Below are 21,519 nucleotides of genomic sequence, written 5' to 3' on the forward strand. Positions count from 1 at the left end.
CGTGTCTACCCTGGCCCTCAGCACAGGGGCACCAGGGAGATGAGGGGTGGGGTCTTGGCAACACCCAGTAACCCCTCTGCAGCCTCAAACAGCTCAGACCTGTAAGGGCCTCCATGTGGTGCCTGGCCACAGGAAACCAGAGAAGGAAAGCCAGGCTTAGGCATACAAGCTGGACCAGAAGGCCTGGGACACTGACCATATGGGGTGCAGGCACAGAGCAAGTAGGTGCTCCCAAAAAAGGGGGCCCCCTTCCCACTTCTGAGGGGTCCAGTGGCTCTTCGTGTTTTTTTAGTTTTTTTCTGTTTGTGTTGAGGACAAGACCCAGAGCCTTGTGCTGAGCCCACGTCCTGCCACTGAGCCACCCAGCCCTCTGAAGTTGACAGCAGCACACTCCCCCTGCCTGCCCCTCTCCTGCTCCAGGTGCACGGGCCAGTAGTGGTTAGTGGATTCAGTTGTGCAGTCACCCCCACAACCAGCCGAGAATGTTTTCACTCCTTAAAAAGGAACCTTGCACCCTTAGCCATCGCCCGCTGCCCTCCTTCCCCCTGGGCTTGTGACCACTAATCCACCGTCTGTCTTGGAGGCTGGTCTGTTGTGGCTCAGTAGCTCTCAACTTCAGGGCTTGGCCCCTCTGTGGACCCCGAGCACGGCCTTCCTTTGGAACATCTGTGCACACCCCATGGTGGAGGACTCGACCTCTCAGGAGCCCGTGCACTTCTGCAGAGGAAGGCCTAGGGGCGCCTCAGGGGAAGGGGCTTGTCAGGCAGATCTCGGGGGACAGCTGCGGTTGGGGGAACTTAGCAGGGGACAGACCAGGGAGTGGGCCAGCTCAAAGTCCCCCAAGGGGCTAGCATCCCTATGCCTGGACTTAGCCCCACAGCAGTTGTGCAGATGGCTATCACCTCCTGCCTGCCCCTCCCCTGCTTCCCAGCGTCCCTGAGGCTGACACTTGGACTAGAGATAGCCCCCCAAACTCCGAGAACAACCACTTAAGTCAGAGATCATCTTAGACACTTTTATTGCTAGAATCTGGTCTTAAGTTCTAGGGTGGTTCCCAAACACCTGGTGGTAGGAAACATAATCACTGTGAAGTAATTGTCATGTTGGCTAAGGTCATGGTCACGATCACCAAAGACCACAAGCATGGACCCACAGAAACGGGGAACTACGCAGCCACCAGCTTTACAAATAAAATTGGGCTCTACCCAGGAGTGACCGTGGGTGTGGTAAGAGGGTGAACCGGCTATGCTGCCCTACTGCGTGTGGAGCCTGACTGAGCCCCCCCTTCCCTGGCCACCTGACGGGGAGGCCCCCTTCCTGCTGATGGTCCGCTGTGTGGTTGGGCAGAAATTCCTTGCGCTTGTCTAAAGTTCAAGGAGTCCTCATGTCTGGGTGGGTGGTCCAGACAAACAGGCTGGGAGGCCAGCCAGTGCAGGAGTCCAGGAATGTTCTCTTTGCGGTAGAGCAGGAATTTAGCCTTTCTAAAGTGCTCCAATATGTCTCAGTACAAAAATACAAAACACTGATTATAAACATGGCACAGATGAGATCTGGTGGGTTGGGGACACTCGGGAAACAGGACAGCACTGCTGATGGAAAAGGACCAGGGTGGGAAAAGTCAAGGTTCTCAGAGGCCAGAAGCCTGGAGAAGAGGTTGGGACACCACACCACTCACTACAGCTGTTGCTTTCAGAACCCTGCTAGCCATTGGCTGGGCCCTGGCTCCTGGTCAGTGCCTGCACCTGCCCAGTCCCCTCCTGAGCCTGGGACACTAACTAAGCAGGCACCTTGGCTTCAGGGAGCTGATGGCAGGCTGCACAGGTCCTAACAGTTTCCCCTCTTCTGTGCCCACTTGTCCCTCAGTGGTGGAAACGTCCCCCAGCTTACTATGTTGGGCATCATAGGGGGTGACTCTGCTGACATAGCAGGAGAAGGGCTGAGTTCCCCACTGAGGCTCCCCAGGACACTGGCCCTGGCTTGGGCCCAAGTGCCCCTTTCTGGGAACAAGAATGACCAGCCCAGGACCTGGCCCTGCTGTCAACACTTCCAACGTGGGGAAGCCTGGGCTGTGGGGCAAGGCTGGCAACGCGCCCCTCCTGCCCTGGGCAGCCAGGCTCTGCTTTGGCTGCAGCTGGAATGTGGATCTGACCATCTGGGCCACCCCTAAAGCCCTGCCCCAAGTCCTCTAGGGGAAGCTTGACTCCAGGCCGCAACAGGCCAATGCAAGTGAGGCGCCCCAAGATGGCCCCCTGTGCACCTGCTGGCAGCCTCTCCAGGCATTCCCTCCCGTTCTGGCCGGACACAGCCCAGGGGCTTCTTCCTAGCAGCCCCAGGAAAATCTGCCCATTTCACAGGAGACCGAGGACCTCTGCTGGGGTGCCTGTGCCAGCCCTGGCTGAGCCCGAGGCTTGGTGCCCTGGACGGGCTGAGCGGCGGGGACGGCAGGTGCCCTCGAGAAGCAGACCAGCGGTTGGGAAACCTCTGTCAAATTAAAGGAGCCATGCCTGGTCGGCCCCTTCAGGACGAGCTTCCGAACCCACAAAACATGCCTGAAGTGCCATGGCCGCCCCTTCCCTCTGGTCCTCACTACTCCTGGGTGGGCCCTGCCTGCCCTGCCGACAGAGGTTCCTGGTGGCCAGCGTGGAAGGGGCTGCTTTGGAGGGGGATTCTGCCTGACTTGCAGACACACACGGATGCCATGGCCCCTCCTGGTGCCCTCACGACTTGACTCACTCAGTGCTTCCTGGTACCTGTGGAGCCTGGCCTGGCCAGCGGCTCCTCAGACCCAGGCCTGGCCTGTCTTTCAGCTCCTTGGCCCCCCTGGCACTCCTCACTGCCTGGGCAAACAACTGGAAATTGACCTTTCTCCTACCCAAAGGGGTGCTACGGCTTAAAACAACTCCTTGCTTTAGTTGGTTCAACTTTCCATTAAAAACTTTCTTTTATGTATGAATAAAAAAAAGGTTTATGAAATTACCCAGGCATTACCACTAATCCTACAGACAGAGCCATGAGACCCGAAGCACCAACAGGCTGACCCAGGCCAGATGGACATCAGGGGTGTGCCTGGGCAGGAGGGGACAATAGCTGGGCAGGCAGTCACCCCATGGGGTCCCCAGAGACTCAGGGTAGACAGGCCAGAGGGCCTGTCCCTGGAGCCACAGCCCCTCAGAAGAAGATGACGTCTTCCTTGCTGGCTTCCTCCCTGGTGGCCTGTAGTGGGGAGGGAGCCGGGGGCACAGGTGGGAAGGATGTGCCCCCAGCCTTGATGAAGAAGGCCTCAGGAGGGATGTCGGTTGGGGCTGGACTCGGGGCTGGGACGTAGGAGTCTGGAAGAGAGAGGGGACCGGGGTGTCAGATGTCACCAGGTGCTGCAGACTGCCCCGCTGCTGGGGTGCTGGGCTCACCTGTGGCAGGCGTGGAGCTGTGGCTGCTGAGCAGGATGGGGCTCAGTGACCGGCGATTCCGAGAGGCGGTCTCGTCCTTGCCCATCAACTTGTTGAGAAGCAGCTGCTGCTTGAGGTCGAATGAAGCTGGAAGAGGGAAGGAGCTTGGGCCCTGCGGCAGGCCACCTCAGGACTGGGAGGACTGCCGGACCTTCCCCACCTGACAGTGCCCAGGGCAGACCCTCAGAGTCAGCCAACCTCTGGACAAAGGGAAGGCACTGCTTTCGGGGAAGTATCCCTTTCCAGTGACCCTCATGCCCCAGAGGTCACAGGACACAGGCTCTGCTCCTTAAGAATGTCCCAGAACATCCCTAGTTGTGACCTGGGGAACACTTCCCAGTGGGCAGGCACGGAGGAGCTCCTCGGCTCACTCTTGGGTGGTACTCATTGCAGGTGCCCGAGGGTAAGGGACTGTGCCTCTCTGGGCTGCAGCGTCCCCCTCTGTTAACCCAGGACACTGTGTAGAGCCCTTGGCACTTGTCCTGTGCTCTAGCTACATGGTCCTAAGTGAGCAGGTGACTTCTGGCCTGTGACCCTCGGAAGCTCCCCTGTCCCCCATCCTACTGTTTCAGGCCTGTTGTGGGAAAGCACGTGGGGCCTGGCTTGCCATTTCAATTCTGCTTGAGAAAAAGGCCTCCATCTGGAGGGGAGGCCCTGGCATGTCACAGCTGCACCTTCTGGTTTTCCTCTGGCACCCTCTCTAGGTGGCACTAGTATCCCACTTTTGGTCCCATTGAGCCCCTATAGACTCACAAGTTGCCCATGGCTGGATCTCCGGATCCAGGGGGAAGGGGCACTGGAGACAGCCCACTTCTTGCAGGCCCAGGCTTTGGAGCCGGGGCTGGGCTCACCTGAGCTCTCCGAGCGCTGGGAGCCCCTGCTTTTGCTGCCCTTGTCCTTGCTGCCCTTGGTGGAGGCAGCCAGCTTGGTGGGGATCTGCTGCTGCACTGCCGCCTGCCTCTGAATCTGGTTGGTGGTGCTCAGCAGCTGGATGGGCACGTCACTCTTGGTTGGCCGGCTCTCAGCTGGGGCACTGTCCCGGCGGGCCACCTCAGGGCGCTCCACATACTCGGGCCCAGCACCGGATAGCAACAGGTTCGCCCGGGTCCCAGGTGTTTTAGCCAAGGCCAGGGGTCCCTCTTGCCCCTCCCCATTGAAACTAGGAGGGTGGCTTGGCGGCTGGGCCTGAAAGAGTGACAGAAGATATGTCCCAGTGCTGCTGAATCTGCAGGGAGTTCTCCCACGGGGCCGCTCTCCCTGATGTGCACAAGGGGCCTGCCAGGCTGAGGCCCTGGGGGGTGGGGAGGCTCTGGGGGGACAGGGAGAGCCAGGCCATGGGGAGACGGGGCTGAGAGGGCTGATCCCTGCACCTGGTCCAGATGGCCCCTGGGATGTCTGTTCTGCATGCAGAGCTGGGCTCAACCTGAAGCTATGCACACTCATGTTCACACTCAGCCACACATATGCTCTCTCACACACGAAAGTCACATTCACATTTATGCTGCTTAGACAAACTACTTCTTGAGAAAAAGAAGACATGGACATTTACTGTGCTTTCTGCTGCAGTGTGCAGACACACTTTTATAGCTCTCTCACATGTGCGCACACACACACGCTGGTACATTCACTCTTTACAAATATTTTTTCAAGAGGATGTGGCTGTGTCCCCCACGTGGGTCGGTCCTGCGGGGCTCAACTGAGTCTTCTGCCTTGGCCTCCCCAGTGCTGGGCCTACAGGAGTGCCCCACGCTCACACACCATCGCTCTGATCTTCATCTGTGGTGCCCCAGGTAGGATGCAGGGCTCCACGCGTGCGTGGCCGGCCCTCTACCACCGAGCTGCACGCCAGCCCACAACACATTCACTCTTACACCAGATGCTCGTGTTTTCTGACATTCGGTCTCACACCTGCAAATGCGTGTGCCAACCTGATACCCCGAAAACCCAGTCTCACGAGGCTCTGGCTCACCTCCACCAGCGCCCCGGGCAGCAGTGCCCCTGGCACTGTGTGCTGCTTCTTGAGCCTCCGCTGCTGCTCCAGGCGCTCGCGCTCCCGCTCTACCGCGCGCATGCCCTCGCGCAGCCTCTCTAGGTCTTGCTGGTAGGCCCGGCGCTGTCGCTCCAGCTCTGCACGTTCCTGGTCCAGCTGATCACGCAGCTGCTGCGCTTCGCCTTCCCGCGCCTGCAACCGTGCGCCTGCGCGCTCCAACTCCTGCCGTTGGCGCGCGCACTCTCGCTCCCAGCGCTGCTGCTCCTGCCGCAGCTGAGTCTGTAGCTTCTCCACGTCCGCACGCTCTTCTCGCTGCTTCTCAAAGTTGCGCTGCCGCTCCTGCTCCAGCAGCAGGTTCCCGCGCGTCGACTGCAGTCGAAACTGCTTCTCCCGCTCCTGGATGGCTGCCCGCTGCATCTCCACGTAGCTGTCCTGCTGGGCGATGACCGCCTGTGGACAGGGTCAGAGCCGGGCCTGTGAGAGCCACGTCCTTGCCCAGACCCAGATAACTAGGAAAGGGCAAGTGTGGCTGGTCCCTCCCTGACACCCTGGTACCTGGAGGCTGAGGAGCAGCTGTGACAAGGTCTGGATCCGCTGGACAAGCTGTGGAGAGAAAGGCAGGTTCTGGGTTCTGTCCAGTAGCACATGGGGCCTGCGTGCCATCCCCAAGGTGGACCAGATGCCACCTACCTCTGACTCCAGGAAAGTGGGCAGCCGGGGGCTAGTCTCTGAACCTGGCATCTCCACCTGCAAAGACCATAGCATCAAACCCAGAGCGTCCAGGACTGATTCAAGGAGGTGCAGTCTGCCTGAGATCAGCAAGACATTCCCTTGGCATGACCCAGGGCTGGGCCTCTGGGGGGGGCAGTCTTGCTGGCTACCTGACATGCCCATCCGGGTGTCTGCAGAAGGAAGGTACAGGGTAGCTTTGGAGGTGGGAGGCAGCCATCACCATCCACCCACATGTGGAGCCTGTGCACCAGCTCCAGGCATGGAGGCGAGTCCAAGCCTCAGCTGGCCAGAGGCAGCTGGCTGCGGCCTCTGAGCCCAGACCTTGGCAAGGACAGACACGTGACGGGCCTTCTGAGTCCAAGGAGAGGGAAGAGCCGGCGAGACGTGGGCACATCTGGTAGGTGTTACTATACCTGTGCCGACAGCCTGAGGCTCCTGATGAAGCCACGGCTATGCCCTGAGCCTGTCCCCTCCCCGCCTCCCTCCTGGAACACTGGCTGCCTTTCCCAGGGGGCTGCAGGACAAAATTACCCGGCTGCATGGCAATCGGGTCAGAGAACCTTAATTTGCCATAAAACGGCAGCACTTGGGGAAGTCACCATGACAGAGAAACAGACAACCCAACAGAAGTTAGTCACACTAGTTGATGACAACTACAATGACTTGGACTGATTCTGTATGGAGTGAACAACATCCCCGGAGGTCACGTACCGCCTGCGGTGACTCCTCGCAGCCCCCAGGGACATCTCCGTTTCCAAGCTTCGAGTCTGGGCTGCTGGCAGGCCCTCGCCAGCTGCAGACTTTCTTCTTAAAACTGCCATCTGGGAAGCCCAGGCCAGGCCTGTGAGGGTGCTGTGGATCCCATGGGATCTGGAGCCCTCCTCTGCCCTCAGCCCTGCCCAGGTAGGAAATCCATGGTGGCTTCCCCCACCCCAGTACTGAGATTTGAACTCAGGGCCTTGCCAGTGATGGGCAGATGCTCTACCACTTAGCCACATTCCCAGCTTTTTTATTTTATTGTTTATTCTGGGACAGGGTCAATCTTGCTAAGTTCAGCAGGCTGGCCTTGAAATTCAATCCTCCTGCCTTAGCCTCCTGAGTTGCTGGGACGACAGGTGTGAGCCAAGGCAAGGGCTTCTGTAGCACAGAGACCAGCAGAAATGGCTGGGCCGGACTGGGTTGTGAATGTTCTGAGAAACAATGCAACCTCAGAGGACACTCAGACCTGTTGCTATCGAGCCCCTAAGGTGGGCGGCGAGGCAGGAGACACTACTTACTCTTGCTAGGGCTGCCCATGCTGTCATAGCCTCCGAAGGTCTCAGCCCTCCGAGGCAGGCCTGTGGAGCCACCTCCCTCTTCCGCTAGGCCACTGCTGCAGCCCAGGTGCCTGCAGATCAGGTTCTGGATACCCTCGACTGTGGAAGGAGACAGGAGGAAGGAGCCACACTGTGGAGGCACGCTGGGGGTGTCAGGGAGCAGCTGAGACCCCGGGGAGCTCACTAGGTGCTGGTCACCCCACCGTCTGATGTGGAATTCCAGCTTCTAGCCCCGATTTCCTGCACTCCCGGTGCTTCCTGCACTCCCTCACTTCTGGTACTGCGACCAGGACCTGCCAATCCAAGTGAGAGGCCAAGGCCAGGAGTGGCCACATGGGAGGGCTGTGCTGGCTTCTCGTGTCCCTCCTACTAGCCCACCCAGGCGCTGGTTGCAGTGACCAGCCTCCACCCAGGCCTAGTGCAAATGTGAACATGGCCATGCTGTGTCATGAGGGCCACACAGGGAGTAACTCTTGGGGGGAGGGGCTTTTCATATATAGCCCTCTAGGACCAAAAGTCTGGCCAGCTGAAGAGGTGGAGAGAACATTCTAGGCCCAGGTGCAGAATATGCAAGTGTCCTCAGGGGCCAAGGACAATGGCCACTGGAGAAATGGGTGGAAGGACAGTGTGGGTGAAGCTGGAGGAAGAAAGACTGACCACCCCCATGCCATCTGGTTTCTGTTCTTTTCTTGCAGGAAAGCTACCAAGGATGGGGCTGTGCCTGTCTTGTTTGCTGTTGAAAGAGTGGCACGATGCTGGGCCAGTGGAGGGTGCAGCGGCCACGCTGGGCGTGTTTGGAGCTCTGCTGTGCTCTGAGGGCTCGAGCAGCAGGCCTGGCCACGGCTGGCAGAAGGGCAGAGCATGCGTGGAGACAGGGAGCACCTCACTGGCCTGCGGCCTCTGCCATGGCTCGGGGGGGGGGGGTGTTCCCTGAAACGGCCTGCCAAGTGTGCATGTGCGTTTTCCTGGGGATATCTCAGAAAGAATGGGGGCCTGTATCAGTCAACTTCAGATCCCCAGGGCTGGTGGGGGCACCTGGAGAGTGTGTGTCAACAGAAAGAGAAAGTGTGTGTCTGCAGTGAGGCACTGGGACCTCGGTCAGGCGAGACAGCCTCAGGCCTGGCCTGGGATCCCAGAGCACACCCCCTCCCCACACGCTCGGCAGGGTGGGGTGCTGACTGACTCTCATTCATGGCCGATCTGAGGATCTGCTCCCCCTGCAGGGTCTCCGAGGCATCGCCTCCACGGAAGAGTCCACGCGACTGGGCTGTGTCCTCAAGTCCGCTCATCTCTGCCATCTCCAGGTAGATCTGCTGCTTCTCCAGGAGGCTCTGGGCGATCAGTTGGTCTTTCTGGCTCAGTCGTTCTGTGGAGGGACATGGAGGAGGTGGTCAGCTGGGTCAGCCTCCCCTGGATTCTGTGCCCTCGGATCTGGGGCCAAGCAGGAGGACAGAGTCTTCCCGGAGGTGCTTCCCCCCGGGATAAACTCGAGTTACCACCCAGCAGAAAATAGCAATTAGCATGAGACGAAATTAATGCAGATGGTCCTCCACTCACAATGGTTCAACTTGTAGTAGTTTGATTTAATAATGATGCGAAAGCGCTATGTGTTCCGTGGAAATGTGTCTGAGCTTTGATTTCTAGTCCTTTCCTGGGCTAGTCTCTTGTGAGCTGAGCAGGGGCAGTGGCTGTGAGCAGCAGTTCCTGGGCCCAAGAGGAAACAACTAAGACGTGACAGTGGCCCTGTGGCCGGGCTGGGATGTTTGGCAGCTTGAGTGTAAGCACAACATTACTGGGATGGGACCCCAGCGTAAGCCGAGGAGATCCGCACTACCTTAGGTGTCAGGCCTTCTAGGGTTCAACGGGATTCTTTTCGTCTTTCTTTTGGACATTAATTAATGCTCTCAAATTTATTAAAATAAATAAAGTCCTTAAAGCACCTCTCCCCACAAAAGAAATAAAATATAGACTATTAAATTCCATGTACTTATCGCCTAACTATCACTTAATCAAAGAAATAAATAACACAGTGAGTGGGAAGGAGGAAGGGACTTGTCAGGCCCACTAGGAGTTGCTCGGGCAGTCACCACATCCACCTCTCACAGAATCTGCCGCACAGGAAGGAGGACGCACCAACACCGTGTGCTCCATCCACCCTGGAGCACCCCTCGGTCACCAACAAGGAGTGAGATTTTGACATGTCATGATGTGGATCGGGCTTGAAGACACTGTGCTTGGTGAGGGAAGCCAGGTGCACAAGGACCTGGCTCCACTGACCCGAGATGCCCAGAATGGGCGTGTCCACAGAGATGGGATGGGGACTGGTGGTGGCCAGGGGCTGAAGTGACTGCTAAGGGGTGTTTTGTTTTCAGGGTGAAGAAAATGCTCCCAAACTGATTGCTGACCTCTGCGTGCTTGCGCCTCCTTCCTGAATGCAGACAGGTGGGTCTGGAAGGGACTGGAGGCCCCGAGGTCAGCTCTCTCCCTTCCCACACCCCTGCAGAGACCAGGAAGCCTCTGGGACATCACTGCCTCGTCAGCAGTCCCCTTCCGAAGCCCTCGCAGAGCTGCAGGGCGTGAGTGGCTCACAGCAAAGTGGCTGGCCGCATGGTGGTGAGATCCTCCACATCCAGTCTCCACAGAACGGAACAGGGACGCCTCTGAGGGCTGGGGGCTCAGGGCTGGCTGTCTCAGGAGAGCTTTGCAGAGCCATGGCCACACAGGGGACATGCCCATAACGCTGACACCCCTTACCTTGAAAGTCCCGGAGTCTCATGGCGCGGGCCTCAGCGACCTTCCGCTCCTCCTCGACCTCACTGAAGGGTCCCTCTTCCTCATCGGGACAGCTACAGAGAGAGGGGACATACAGAATTAACTGGTGGGCCTCTGACACTACGCTGGCTCCGTAGATTCAGCTGCTAAGAGTATCTCTGATTTTGGGAGTGGTTTCCCCTCAGGGAACTGAGGGAATGCATGTGGTCTTTAAGTGTCAAGAGTGTAACCAGGCAAGGGTTCCAAGTGTCCAGCTGTACCCTCGAAGAGGCTGCCACCGGACAGTGCTTGCTGGGGACTGCTAGGCATGGGAGGCTGAAGCTTCTGAGCATCGATGGAGCTTGGAATAGGCTAAGGTGGTGAGAAGCCTCCAGGCACCTGGAGGGGCAGCAGGGAGCCGGCTGAACTGCCTCCCTCTGCCCATCTACCAGGCAGACCTGGACTCAGGCGGGTGGAAAGAGGAGGGCGTGGCATGGGTGGAAGAAGGACAGGAAGCCACAACCTATGGCAACGGTCTGGTCTCAGACTTGTGTGCAGGCAAAGCCCACTGTGTTTGGCCAAGTGGCCCATGAGTGCAAAAGGCCCAGGTGAGATCTGCTGGCCCTTCAGCCCTGCTGGCCAGACACATCCAGGCCTTTTTAGCACCTGAGAGGTTGGACTGTTGTTGAAAGGAGCTGGAATGGCACCATCTTTGAGATGGTGCCATTTTGATGGTGCCATTTTTGAGAAGCAGATGGACAGAACATCTGTGAGGGATGGGAGAGAGGAAAACAAGGGGTTTCTCAGGGACTGCACAGGCCATTGCTGATTGGCCGAGGCTCCCTCAAAGCCAAGGACATGAAGTCTGGAACATGCACCAGTGTCGGGGAGGGAGACCCTAGGCTCTCTCACCTCTCCACGGCTTGGCGGATGTGGGTCATCCAGGAGTTCCTGTCCTCTTTGGAGCTGGTGTAGATCTCATACATCTCAGGTCCTTGCAGGGAGGCACTGATCAGAAACATGGCCTTCTCTTCGTTGGCCACTTCCCTCACTATGAGCTTTTGCAGAGAGATGACAGGTGGCTTCGAGTCCTGCATAGGTGGAGGGGAGGTCACATTTTACCTGCTGCATCCAAAGCAGGACCAGAGTCTCAGGGTTGGGGGCGGGGGACACAGAGGGAAGCCATGTGCCCTGTTTCCTTGCAAACAACTTGAAACACAGATATTTTGCCAAATGGGGAAAAACACTACTGCAATGATATCCTAACATCCTTTAAATGTGTCAGTTTTATCTTGCTATGTTGTTGCCCAGGCTAGTCCTGAACTCCTGGCCTCTAGTAACCCTCCTGCCTCAGCCTCTGGAGTAGCTGGAACTATAGGCACAGTAACAACTTAAAAATAATTAGTAATGCAGGTACATCCTACAAAACTCAGGATACAACATTACACGGTATAGAACAAGAACAAAAACTCCTCATCTGTTTTTTGTATCACAGGCCACCCAGAGCCAACCAGTCCTCCCAGCCCATTGGGCACTGGTGAGAGAGAATGCTGTAGTAGACCAGTGAAAAGCACCTCTCAACTGTGCCATGAGCTCAGCTGTGTCCCCAGACCTGCTGAAGTCCTAAAGTCTAGGACATGACAGAACGTGGCAGTATTTGGAGACAGAGATTTATCAAGTAACGTGGATCCCACTTCAACATGACTGTGTCTTCAGTAGAAGAGATGAAGACGCAGACATATATAGAGAGATGACCCTGTGAGAACACAGGGAAAAGACGGCATGTACTGCCAAGGAGAGAGTTTCAGAAGGAAGCAATCCTGTGCACACCCTCATCTTGTACTTCTAGCTTCCAGAAAGGTGAGACATTAAATTTCTCCAGTGTGAGTCACTTGGTCTGTACAGGCACATCCACAGTGGCCACAGCAAACATGTCCAACCATCCCTTATTGGGGGTCTGAATGTTCCCTGGGGGGATCTCAGCCCATTTGGACCAAAACTATTAATTTCCCCAAGTCTTGGCTTTCCACCCATGAGAATGTTCTCTTCATAACCTGTAAGATATGGTCAGGACAGCACCTGCCTGTAATCCCAGTTATATAGAAGGCTGAGGCGGAGGATAGCAAGTTTGAGACCAGCCTGGGCAACTTAGTGAGACACTGTCTTAAATTAAAAACAACAACAACAACAACAAAACCAACCAAACAAAAAAACCCAGGATGGAGCTCAGCTGTATGGCACCCCTGGTTTAATAACCAGGAAACACCCCCTTCCCCCAAAAAAGATATGGTCAGGAGCATGTGACTACACAGCCAAAACAGATATTCAAAGCAGCTCCAGCACCTGCCAATTTCCAAACTGCAAAACCACACACATATCCACCAACGGGAGAATAGATTAATAAAAGACCGTTTATCTAAGTTGTTTGGAAAGAGTCAATAGAATGTAGGATGGCTATAAAATAGAAGGAGCAGGCAGCCACTAAACACCATGCCACAGGGTAAGAGATGCACTGAGGAGGGAGCTTCAAAGTGTATTGAGCAGGAATAAAAAAGCAGGTTGTAAGAGAACATGAAGCTTGAAGATGCAGTGTTAAAATACATGCATTTATCACTGGAGACCCAGCTGTCAGCAAGCTCCAGTCCATGGCCAATCTGGCCCACTGCCTGACTGTGTAAAAGGGTTTCATTGGCATGTGGCTTAGTACATACTCTCTACTGTGGTTTCCAGAGTGCAGTGGCAACATGGAGTGGTCACTGTGGACGCCTGTAACACCTACAAGGCATAAAGCTCGGCTGAGCAGACCCCCTACGGTAAAGACAGTCAAGTCGATGTCCCTGGGTGACAGGATTTTTCTGATTTCCTTTTTTGTGCTTTTCTGAACTGTAAAGGTTTCTGAAACAAAGTTACACCCAGATGAATGTGGTCTCCCTGCCCATATATTTTTGGGGTGCAAGACATGCTACTTTATGTCTCACCCCTGACCAGAGCCCCATCTCTTGGGATACACAGTGGCCCATTTGGCTAACTACAGGACAAGGCAGGACACCAATCCCCAGCAGGGCTGTCCTGTGATGCAAGGTGGGCACACAGAGCCACCCAGGGCAGCGGACTGTCCTGTCACGTCACCCTCCTGTGCGGGCATGGCAGGCTCTGAGGTGCATGGGTCAAGGCAGGACATCTGTTTGACAAAACAGCCTGACACAGTTGCAGGGGGTTGAGATGGGAAGAACAGGGCCGGGTGGCAGTGGGGGACTTCTTGAGAAGCTACTGAGATGGAACACAGGGCCGTGCACATGCTAGGCAAGCGCTTTGCTGAACCATGGCCCCAGCCCCTGAGAAGCCACTTCACATTTTGGGGGAAGCTATGTGATTCTATGGTTCAGTGGTGAGGGCCTTCTTCTCCAGGTGACCTGGAAGCCAATGGCTTCCTTACACTTTTTAGGGGCTGGAGCCCCAGGAAGGCTGGGCCTGGCCTCCTTGCCCTGCAGCTGGGTCTGTGCTGTGAGATGCCAGGGTGCCCTGGGCCAGTGTTGGGGTAGGGTTCTGGGTGACACAGCCGGGCGGGTGCTGCTCCCCTGACAAGGGTGTCCTGGGGTCAACATGGTCACAGCTCACAGAGCAGTGGCTGCCTGGACTTGCGTCTAATAATACGGCCTGTGCGTCCCCGGGAAGAGGGAAGGCTCCCCCGGCCACGATTCTGGCGCTTGTGAGTATCCAAGTCCTTGGCAGAGGAAGAACGTGCGTGGAAACAGAATGGAGGTGGAGAGCCTGTGGGGATGGGAGCCTGGGCCTCGTCAGGAAAGGGAGGGCCTGGGGTGCCACAGTGCAGCGTTCTAGTGGCACTTCCTCTCCGTGTCCCCTGCCCCCTCCTTCATGGCCACACCCACCAGGTCCCCACAGACAGGACCTGGTCTGGAGACACTGGGTACGCACCACAGAGGCAAAGACATATTTTTGGTCCTTTTCTTGCAGCAGTAGAAGCACGTCGGTCAAGAGGACAGCAAGGACATCTGCAGAGAGCACAGAGGGGGCGTCTTAGAAGTTGTGCAGCCACGGGTCTCACTGGGAAGCCCGACAGTCACTGTCTCTCCAGGAGGTCTCTTGCTTCAGACCTTTCTACTTGAGCCTAGAAGTTTCCTGTCTAACTCACACCCTCCCATCACTCTGGGTTTCCATATCTATCACCAGTGAATGCTGGAGTCCCCTCTTAGGTATCCCTTCAGGCTCCAGCTGACAAGGTTCAGAGCTGAAGTTAGGACTCCAGCCTCACCACCAGGCCATCATGACAGGTGGCTGTCATGGCCGGGCCTGGCCTCGGAGCTGCTCTAGCTGATGGCTCAGTGTAGACGAATCTTGTCATGCTCCCTGCCCAGGTCACCCAACCATGAGCTGCTGGTGCTCCCATCCTGCCCCCTACTGCAGTGACTAGGGAGGGCTTGTCTCAGTCCCCTCATGCTCCAGTCCTGCTTGGTGCCTTGTCTCTGGATGAACATCTTGCATCATGAGGCTTTTGCATGTAAGTGCAAATCCTGAATTGAGGTATATTCACATTGCAGGAAGCACAAATATTACCTTCTGGGAGAGCCATTTGATACCACTAGCAAAGTCAGAAATCCTTTTTCATCCAATTCTCTCTCATTGCAGTCTGCTGGTTCTTTCAAAGCATTTACCACACTTTTAACCACTTTTTTTTTTTTTTTTGGTAAATGTTTACTTGTTTCTTTTTCTGTCCCACATGCTGAAGCCCCAGGAGGGCAAGGGTCACATCTTGTGAGATATATTTGTACCACTTGGCTTGGTGCCAGTTCAAGATGGCACTCACAATCCAAGACAGTGCTCATCACTCAAAGAGGGTGCCCACCAATTCAAGAGGGCACTCACCAATCCAAGATAGTACCTGCCACTCCAAGACAGTGCCCCCAGTCCAACACGGCCCCCACTAGAGGTGGCCAGGGACAGAGCTTTACCTTTCAAGCGCCCTGAAGTGGTCTTCCAGCACAGCGTGCCCTCCAGATGCAGCTGCCGCTGTAGCATGTCCTCCTTGCGGAAGGTGAGTCCATTCTTGAGTTTGCTGGAGGACTTGAGGTCCATCTTCCCTGCGATCTCCCTGAGGCGCTGGCCCTTCTCGCACTCACTGACCTTGGCATCCACTTGGGAGATGATGTCTTTGATGAGGTTCAGGGCTTGAGTCAGGTCTTCATGGTCCTCAGTGCCAGCTGCCACACACAGCAGAGTTAGCACTTTCTTTTTCCGTGCTCAAGAACATAATGGAAATGGCTTCACTAAGTAGATGGGATCTGTGAGGTGCATTCCCTGGGTCAGAGGAACCCTCAAGAATTACCTCCCATCTGTAGTTTCTGAGGTAGAAATGGGTCTCCAAAATAAATGCCATAGCCCAGAGTTTCATTTTTACTCAGGTAGAGCTTCTGTCAAATGTGGAAGCTAAGGCACAATTTAAGTGACAACAACTGCCCTGCATGGCTCTCTGGTCTCTCCTTGGCACACAAACTCCTCCCAAGTCCTCCAGCTCATCATAAAAGATTCCCTCCACCTCCTGCTATAACCTGGAGCTGGCCCATCCTGCTCCGAGGATGTGGCAGGGGAACTTTTCTCATTCTCCCACAGACCAAACCCGATGATCAACACTGCCTGGCCCCGAGAACTCCTGGGCTGGCTATCAGCCTTTTTTCCTCTGTCCCCTACAGCTCCAGGCTCCTCACTTTCTTGACCCTGGTCATGTGACACAGAGGTCATCTCCAGGCATGTCTGGACAACCCAGGAATGACCTGGTCTCAATCCATTTATCCATGTCACAGATACTGACCCAGCGCCTTCTGTGGCCCAGTTTACACTAGGGGTGGTGACGAGCGGAGGAGACCCAGCCCCTGCCTTCATGGTGATGACTGCCCCACCCTCCTCAGGTGGGAAACCCCAACACCCAGCATAATGGATTGCTAGGGGAATTTGTCCAATCCACTGGTAAAACCTTCATCAGGTGGACAGGGACCCCTGCCCTGCTGTGGCCCCTGGGCATGGCGTGTGCTTCTCTACCTTCTGTGTTCTGGATGATACGCTCCACCAGCACAGGGTATTTGGTGATGCGCTGAGTGACCAGAAGGATGCACTCCTGCACACCAAGCCGCCTCACGATGGAGAAGCTGCCAACTTTCTAGGAAACAAAAAGTAGAACGGCTCCGCATTAACACCTCCTCTCCCGCTGATTGTGCCCACCAGCCTCCAGGGCTTCCTTGCCAGCTTGCTGGGATCTTCTCCCTGCTGCTTTGTTGGGGACACACACTGGCTATCTGAAAGCACATACTGGATATACAGAAGGCCACACAAGCAAAGGTGACCTCGCCTTGAAAGACCAGTTAAAGAGAAAATGAGGTCCAGTCATGGGGCAGTTGTGGGGATCACCTGTTGAGCTGCTCACCACGTGCACACACACATGTACACGTGCACATCAGACATGCATGCTCGGCTGTCATTCCAGAAGCTCCTGGAACTAGCCTGGGCATGTGCCTTTGTGGTAGAACGGGCTCCCTGGTGGCTGCTGATGCACACACACCTCTGGCTGACCGTCTCACTTCCTGGGGGGTGGAGAGCAGTCTCCTGTGCTCATGGAGCATTCCGCGCATTCCGTGGATTAGCGCCACTACTCTTGTGTATTTCAGGAATGCCGGCAATAGTAAAGAGCCACTTCCACAGCACCCGAGTGTCCTTCTGGGACTGTGACAATCTGTGGTTGCAGGTTTCATGGGAACTGTCTCCATTGCCACCCTCTGCCCTCTTTCTAGATGGTTCATGCTGTCAGATGGGCCATTTGACAGCCATTGCTGAGTGAATTTTGGTCTGAAATTGCTCTTTCCCTTTCAAGTCCATCTACTGAGGGGATCATGGAGCAGATTTTTTGTTTTGTTTTTTTCTTTTGAGATGGGGTTTCTCGCTATGTCGCCCAGGCTGGCCTTGAACTCTTGGGCTCAAGTGATTCTCCAGCCTCAGTCTACTGAGGAGCAGGGACTATGAACGTGAGTCACCAAGCCTGGAACAAAATTTAAACGCAGATCATTCTTAATTTCAGCCCATTAGTTGTTGAAAGCCACTTCAGAACAAAGTCCCGAGGGCCCAGGGAAGAGACTGTAGAGCTGTTCTGGAGCTTGGAACCGAGGGAGCTGGGGCTGCTGCAAAGGCAACTGTGGATGAACTGCGTGGCCTGACCCAGATGCCGTTTCTGACTTTCTTTCTTGTCCCTCTTGGATACTGGGGATTGAACTTAGGAGCGCTTAACCACTGAGCCACATCCCCAGCCCTTCTTATTTTGAGACAGGGTCTCGCTAAGTTGCTGAGGCTGGCTTTGAACTTGTGATTCTCCTGCCTCAGCCTCCCGAGCCACTGGGATCATAGGCGTGCATCAAGGCACTCAGCTCCTAAGTGCCGTTTCTGGGACACGGGAGGTGGGGAGAGCTTGACTCCATGGACTGCGGCTGTGTGGAGGGGTCTGGCTCTGAGCTCAAGTGGCTGTACACGCTCAGTCAAGGGAATCCCATGGGCCTCGGGGGGCAGGCGGGGAGAAGATGGAGCTCAGAGAAACTTGTGCCTTGCTGGAGCCTCTGCACGCAGAATGGGGTGGCTCTGCAGGGCAGTTCCCAGGGTGGGGCAGCCCTGTGAAAGGACGCTTGTGTCACCCAAACCAAACCAGATTGTGAAAACCCCTGCTTTATAACAACTCACTATTTCTGAATCCAAGATGTTACAGTTTGGTGGAAAAAAACAACAGCAAAGAAGTATTTTAAACAACTTTTTTTTTTTACCTTGATCAAGTTTTGAAATTTCTTGTTTTGTTGCAGCAGTAACTTGTAGTGACTGACGGCTTCATTGTGGCCGCTGCAAAACACACCATATTTGTCTTTCATTCTCTCCCCGTTTTCACCTGAAAACTAACATGGAGGAGGATGGAAATGTCACCAAAATGAAACCTGGAATCCGCCACAGAATGTTTTCACCTAGTCCACCTGATTGTGCTAAAGTGAACACTGGACTGACTTGCAATTTCACCTTTTAATAAATACACCCACCATCAGGGATGTGCTTGCCTCGGGTGTCTTAATGATAAGGTACCATCGAAGTAAAACAAGAAAACTTTGTGCTTTAGGGCTTTGCTACTCACAGATGCTGCAAAGCTTGCAAAGATTCAAGAAGAGAAAGAAATTTAGGTCAAAAGAATGTTAGGAAAATAAAAAAATTACTTGTAATTTTACATTTGTTTTGTCGTACAGAGCTGGGGTGGAACCCAGGGCCTGTGTGTGCCAGGCAGGTTCCTGCCACGGAGCCTCCCACTGGCTCCTAATTCCTACTGCCTGACCTGGGACACTCTGGGCAAGCAGTCTGGGGTCAGATGACGGGTGTTGCTGCCGCTGTCCACCTCTGCCTGGACTCTGCAGGCCTGCTATGGACAGCCCTGGTCAGAATTATGTTTCTAGCCAGCAGAAACAGCGATTAGAATCTCAAAGCAAAAACCAAACAACAGCCTAGAAGAGCACAGCTCTGAACAGTGTCCAGACAGACATGTTGGCTACTCTGGCCTCTGTGCTCCTAGGACGTGAGCCGCAGGCTCTGGAGTAGCCATGCAGATAAACCAGAGCCTTTACATTCTATTAATAGAAGGAATGGAGATGGGGTGAGGACTCACGAGGCACCACCCGGGTCACAACGGTGCCCACCTGCTGCACCAAGAGGTCCCCGATTTTCTGGATGATGTAATTCCGCTCGCTGCCCTCCTCCAGAGCCTCGCGGCGCCGCTCCTTGAGCCGAGCGAGGAAGTGGCTGTGCATCTCCAGCAGGTCGTCTGCGCAGGGGAAAAGGCGGCTGATGGCCCGGCCGCCAAACTGCAGCTCCTCCTGGAGGGCCTTGGAGTACACCTTCAGCATGATCTTGAGGGTCCGCACGTGGTGTGCCTCTGTCTGCATCAGCTCTGTGGGGTGCAGATGGCCAGCAGGGCTTACCCACGCGGGCTCCACGGTCCTGCTGGGCACTGGTGGGTGCTGCCTGCCTGCCTGGGTGGGGCTGGCCTGGAAGCTTTCCACCTCAGTCTGCCTTTGTGGCCTTTCTTGTTTATCTTTATACATTTATTTAGTAAATGAAGCTTATTTTTTTTCTACCTTTATTTTATTTATTTATTTTTATGTGGTGCTGAGGACCAAACCCAGGGCCTCACACGTGCTAGGCAAGTGCTCTACCGCTGAGCCCCAGCCCCAGCCCCTTATTTTTTAATTATTATTATTTTTAAAATTTTTATTTATTTTTTTAAAGTCAGGGTCTCACTATGTTTTCTAGGCTGGCCTTGAATTTCTGGGCTCAGGTGACCGCCCCTGCCTTAGCCTCCCGAGTAGCTAGGACTGCAGGTATGCGCCTGTGGCCATTCTTATTGCCCAGGCCTCCCATCCTCCCCTGTCCAACGCTGTGGGAATCCCAGGCTAAAGGAAGCTGGATAAAGAGGGGACCCAGGAGATGCATGCCTGAAGTCACAAAGACCTTTCAAGGCTGTTTCCAGCAAGGCAGTCATTCTGAGCTGGGCACAGTGGTGCATGCCTGTAATCCCAGTCAACTTGGGAGGCTGAGATGGGTGCAATACAAGTCTGAGGCCAGCCTCAGCAACTTAGTGAGACTTTGTCTCAAAGTAAAAAGGACTGGGGATACAGCTTAGTGGTGGAGCATCTCTGGGTTTCAGTCCCAGTACCAAAAAAAAGATGGTTGTTCTAAGGAACTCCATGTCTGTGGTCTGTAGTGTAACACACCTCTGTGTGTCTGTGATCAGACCAAACTGCAAAGGACTGAATGTCTGTGCCCCCCATTTCATATGTTAAAACCTTACCCCAAAGTGATGCTATTCAGAGGTGGTGCCTTGGGGAGGTGGTGAGACCACAAGAGTGCAGTCACCGAGGATGTGATTTGTGCCCTTATGAAAGGGATGCAGGGAGCCCCTGCCCCTTCCCCCTCGTGAAGACACAGTGAGAAGGCTCCACCTGCGAACCAGGAAGTGGACCTCACCAGACACCAAACATGCCTGCGCCTTGACCTTGGACTCTCTCTGAACCAAGGTGAACCCAGTGAGCAATATACTTCTGTTGTTTACAAGTCACCTGGCCTATGGAATTCTGTCAGAGTAACCCCAATGGACGGAGACAGCCACCAACAAGGCAAGAATGAGTCAGCTCTGGGCATCTGGCCAGGCTTAACTACAGGGACCTGTGCTAACAAAGCCCTTCCTGGCTACCTCTTCCCCAGGCCGGCAGGCAGGGCTGCCCTGGGGGCGGGGGCGCAGAGGGTTAGGGTTAGAGTTAGGGTAACGCAGCGAGGGTAATGTGGCCATGGAGCCCAGACGCCCAGATGGAATTAGGGAGCAGAAAAGGAGAAAGATACAAAGAAAGAGAAGCAATGGGCTTGGGTGCGGTGCTGGCCTCCTACCGTACAGGACATCCTGTCTCTTCACCACCTCTTTCTTCTGCTTCTTGGCGTAGGCCAACTCTACAGCCAGGCTCCAGGACTCGGCCTCAAACTCGTGGGTGTCCGATTCGACTTCGCTTCTCAGCGAGGCAATGTAGGGATCTGAGGGAAAGACGGGGGCTGCTGGGGGGGGCCAGAACCTGGCAGAGCCTGGCCAGCACCTCCCAGTATGGACGGGGACCATGTGGCAGCCTCAAGACTTGGGACCAACTTACCTTCTACAAAAACAGACTCGGTATTGGAGGACGTGAGTGCTAGGGAGTCATCAGTTGCCTGCTTGAATTTTAGAACCACAGAGTCAGCTTCATCCATCTCTCCTGTGGCTGGTCTATGTGGAAATAATCACAACCACCATTTCAAAAGGTTGAGTTGAACACACACTCCCCAGTCTATGGAGGCAAGTCAGTTTGCTACTCCACCTGATTAGATGTGATCAGAGAACTTTCCGGATTCCAGTAGAGGCCTTTAACTTGGTCACAGGTCATTTTTTAAAATAGGAGACTACTGACCTACGACCAGGACTTTGTCCATTACAGTGACCTAAATGGCCAGGTCCATCTGAGGGGTGTGATTTGTGGGCTTCCGCTGCTGGCCACCAGAGCCCACCAGAGCCCACGGAATTCTATCTATGGGACTTAGAAGGACACAGCCTCACAATGGAGGGCGGGAAGACAGTCTGTTCATAGAGAAAAAAGATAATTGGCTCCCTTCTCCACGAACTCATGGAGAGGTCGCCGCAAGCACTGGGTTTCCGCAGTACTTTCTGCCCCAGCACTGT

At 55.0% G+C, this 21,519-nt stretch overlaps 1 protein-coding gene across 2 annotated transcripts in view; it reads right to left on the reverse strand.

Moving 5' to 3' along the window:
• Positions 1-1,001: 1,001 nt before the first annotated feature.
• Arhgef18 (Rho/Rac guanine nucleotide exchange factor 18) overlaps positions 1,002-21,519 on the reverse strand; it is a 76,076-nt gene continuing 55,558 nt past the window's right edge. For both annotated transcript variants that reach the window (XM_058579167.1, XM_046443883.2), the window contains 18 exons: positions 20,957-21,069; positions 20,703-20,843; positions 18,959-19,209; positions 18,050-18,175; positions 16,290-16,407; positions 15,206-15,454; positions 14,172-14,248; positions 11,148-11,326; positions 10,239-10,330; positions 8,668-8,850; positions 7,446-7,583; positions 6,880-6,989; positions 6,127-6,183; positions 5,992-6,039; positions 5,416-5,886; positions 4,298-4,631; positions 3,408-3,533; positions 1,002-3,329 (listed from right to left, as the gene is read on the reverse strand). In XM_058579167.1, the coding sequence (XP_058435150.1) occupies positions 3,169-3,329; positions 3,408-3,533; positions 4,298-4,631; positions 5,416-5,886; positions 5,992-6,039; positions 6,127-6,183; positions 6,880-6,989; positions 7,446-7,583; positions 8,668-8,850; positions 10,239-10,330; positions 11,148-11,326; positions 14,172-14,248; positions 15,206-15,454; positions 16,290-16,407; positions 18,050-18,175; positions 18,959-19,209; positions 20,703-20,843; positions 20,957-21,069 (2,974 nt within the window). In that variant the 3' untranslated portion in view covers positions 1,002-3,168. The remainder of the gene's footprint in view (positions 3,330-3,407; positions 3,534-4,297; positions 4,632-5,415; positions 5,887-5,991; positions 6,040-6,126; positions 6,184-6,879; positions 6,990-7,445; positions 7,584-8,667; positions 8,851-10,238; positions 10,331-11,147; positions 11,327-14,171; positions 14,249-15,205; positions 15,455-16,289; positions 16,408-18,049; positions 18,176-18,958; positions 19,210-20,702; positions 20,844-20,956; positions 21,070-21,519) is intronic.

This window comes from Marmota monax, unplaced genomic scaffold, assembly GCF_021218885.2.
Source record: "Marmota monax isolate L192 unplaced genomic scaffold, Marmota_monax_Labrador192_F-V1.1 WCK01_AAM20220418_F8-fsc00102, whole genome shotgun sequence".
Taxonomy (NCBI): Eukaryota; Metazoa; Chordata; class Mammalia; order Rodentia; family Sciuridae; genus Marmota; species Marmota monax.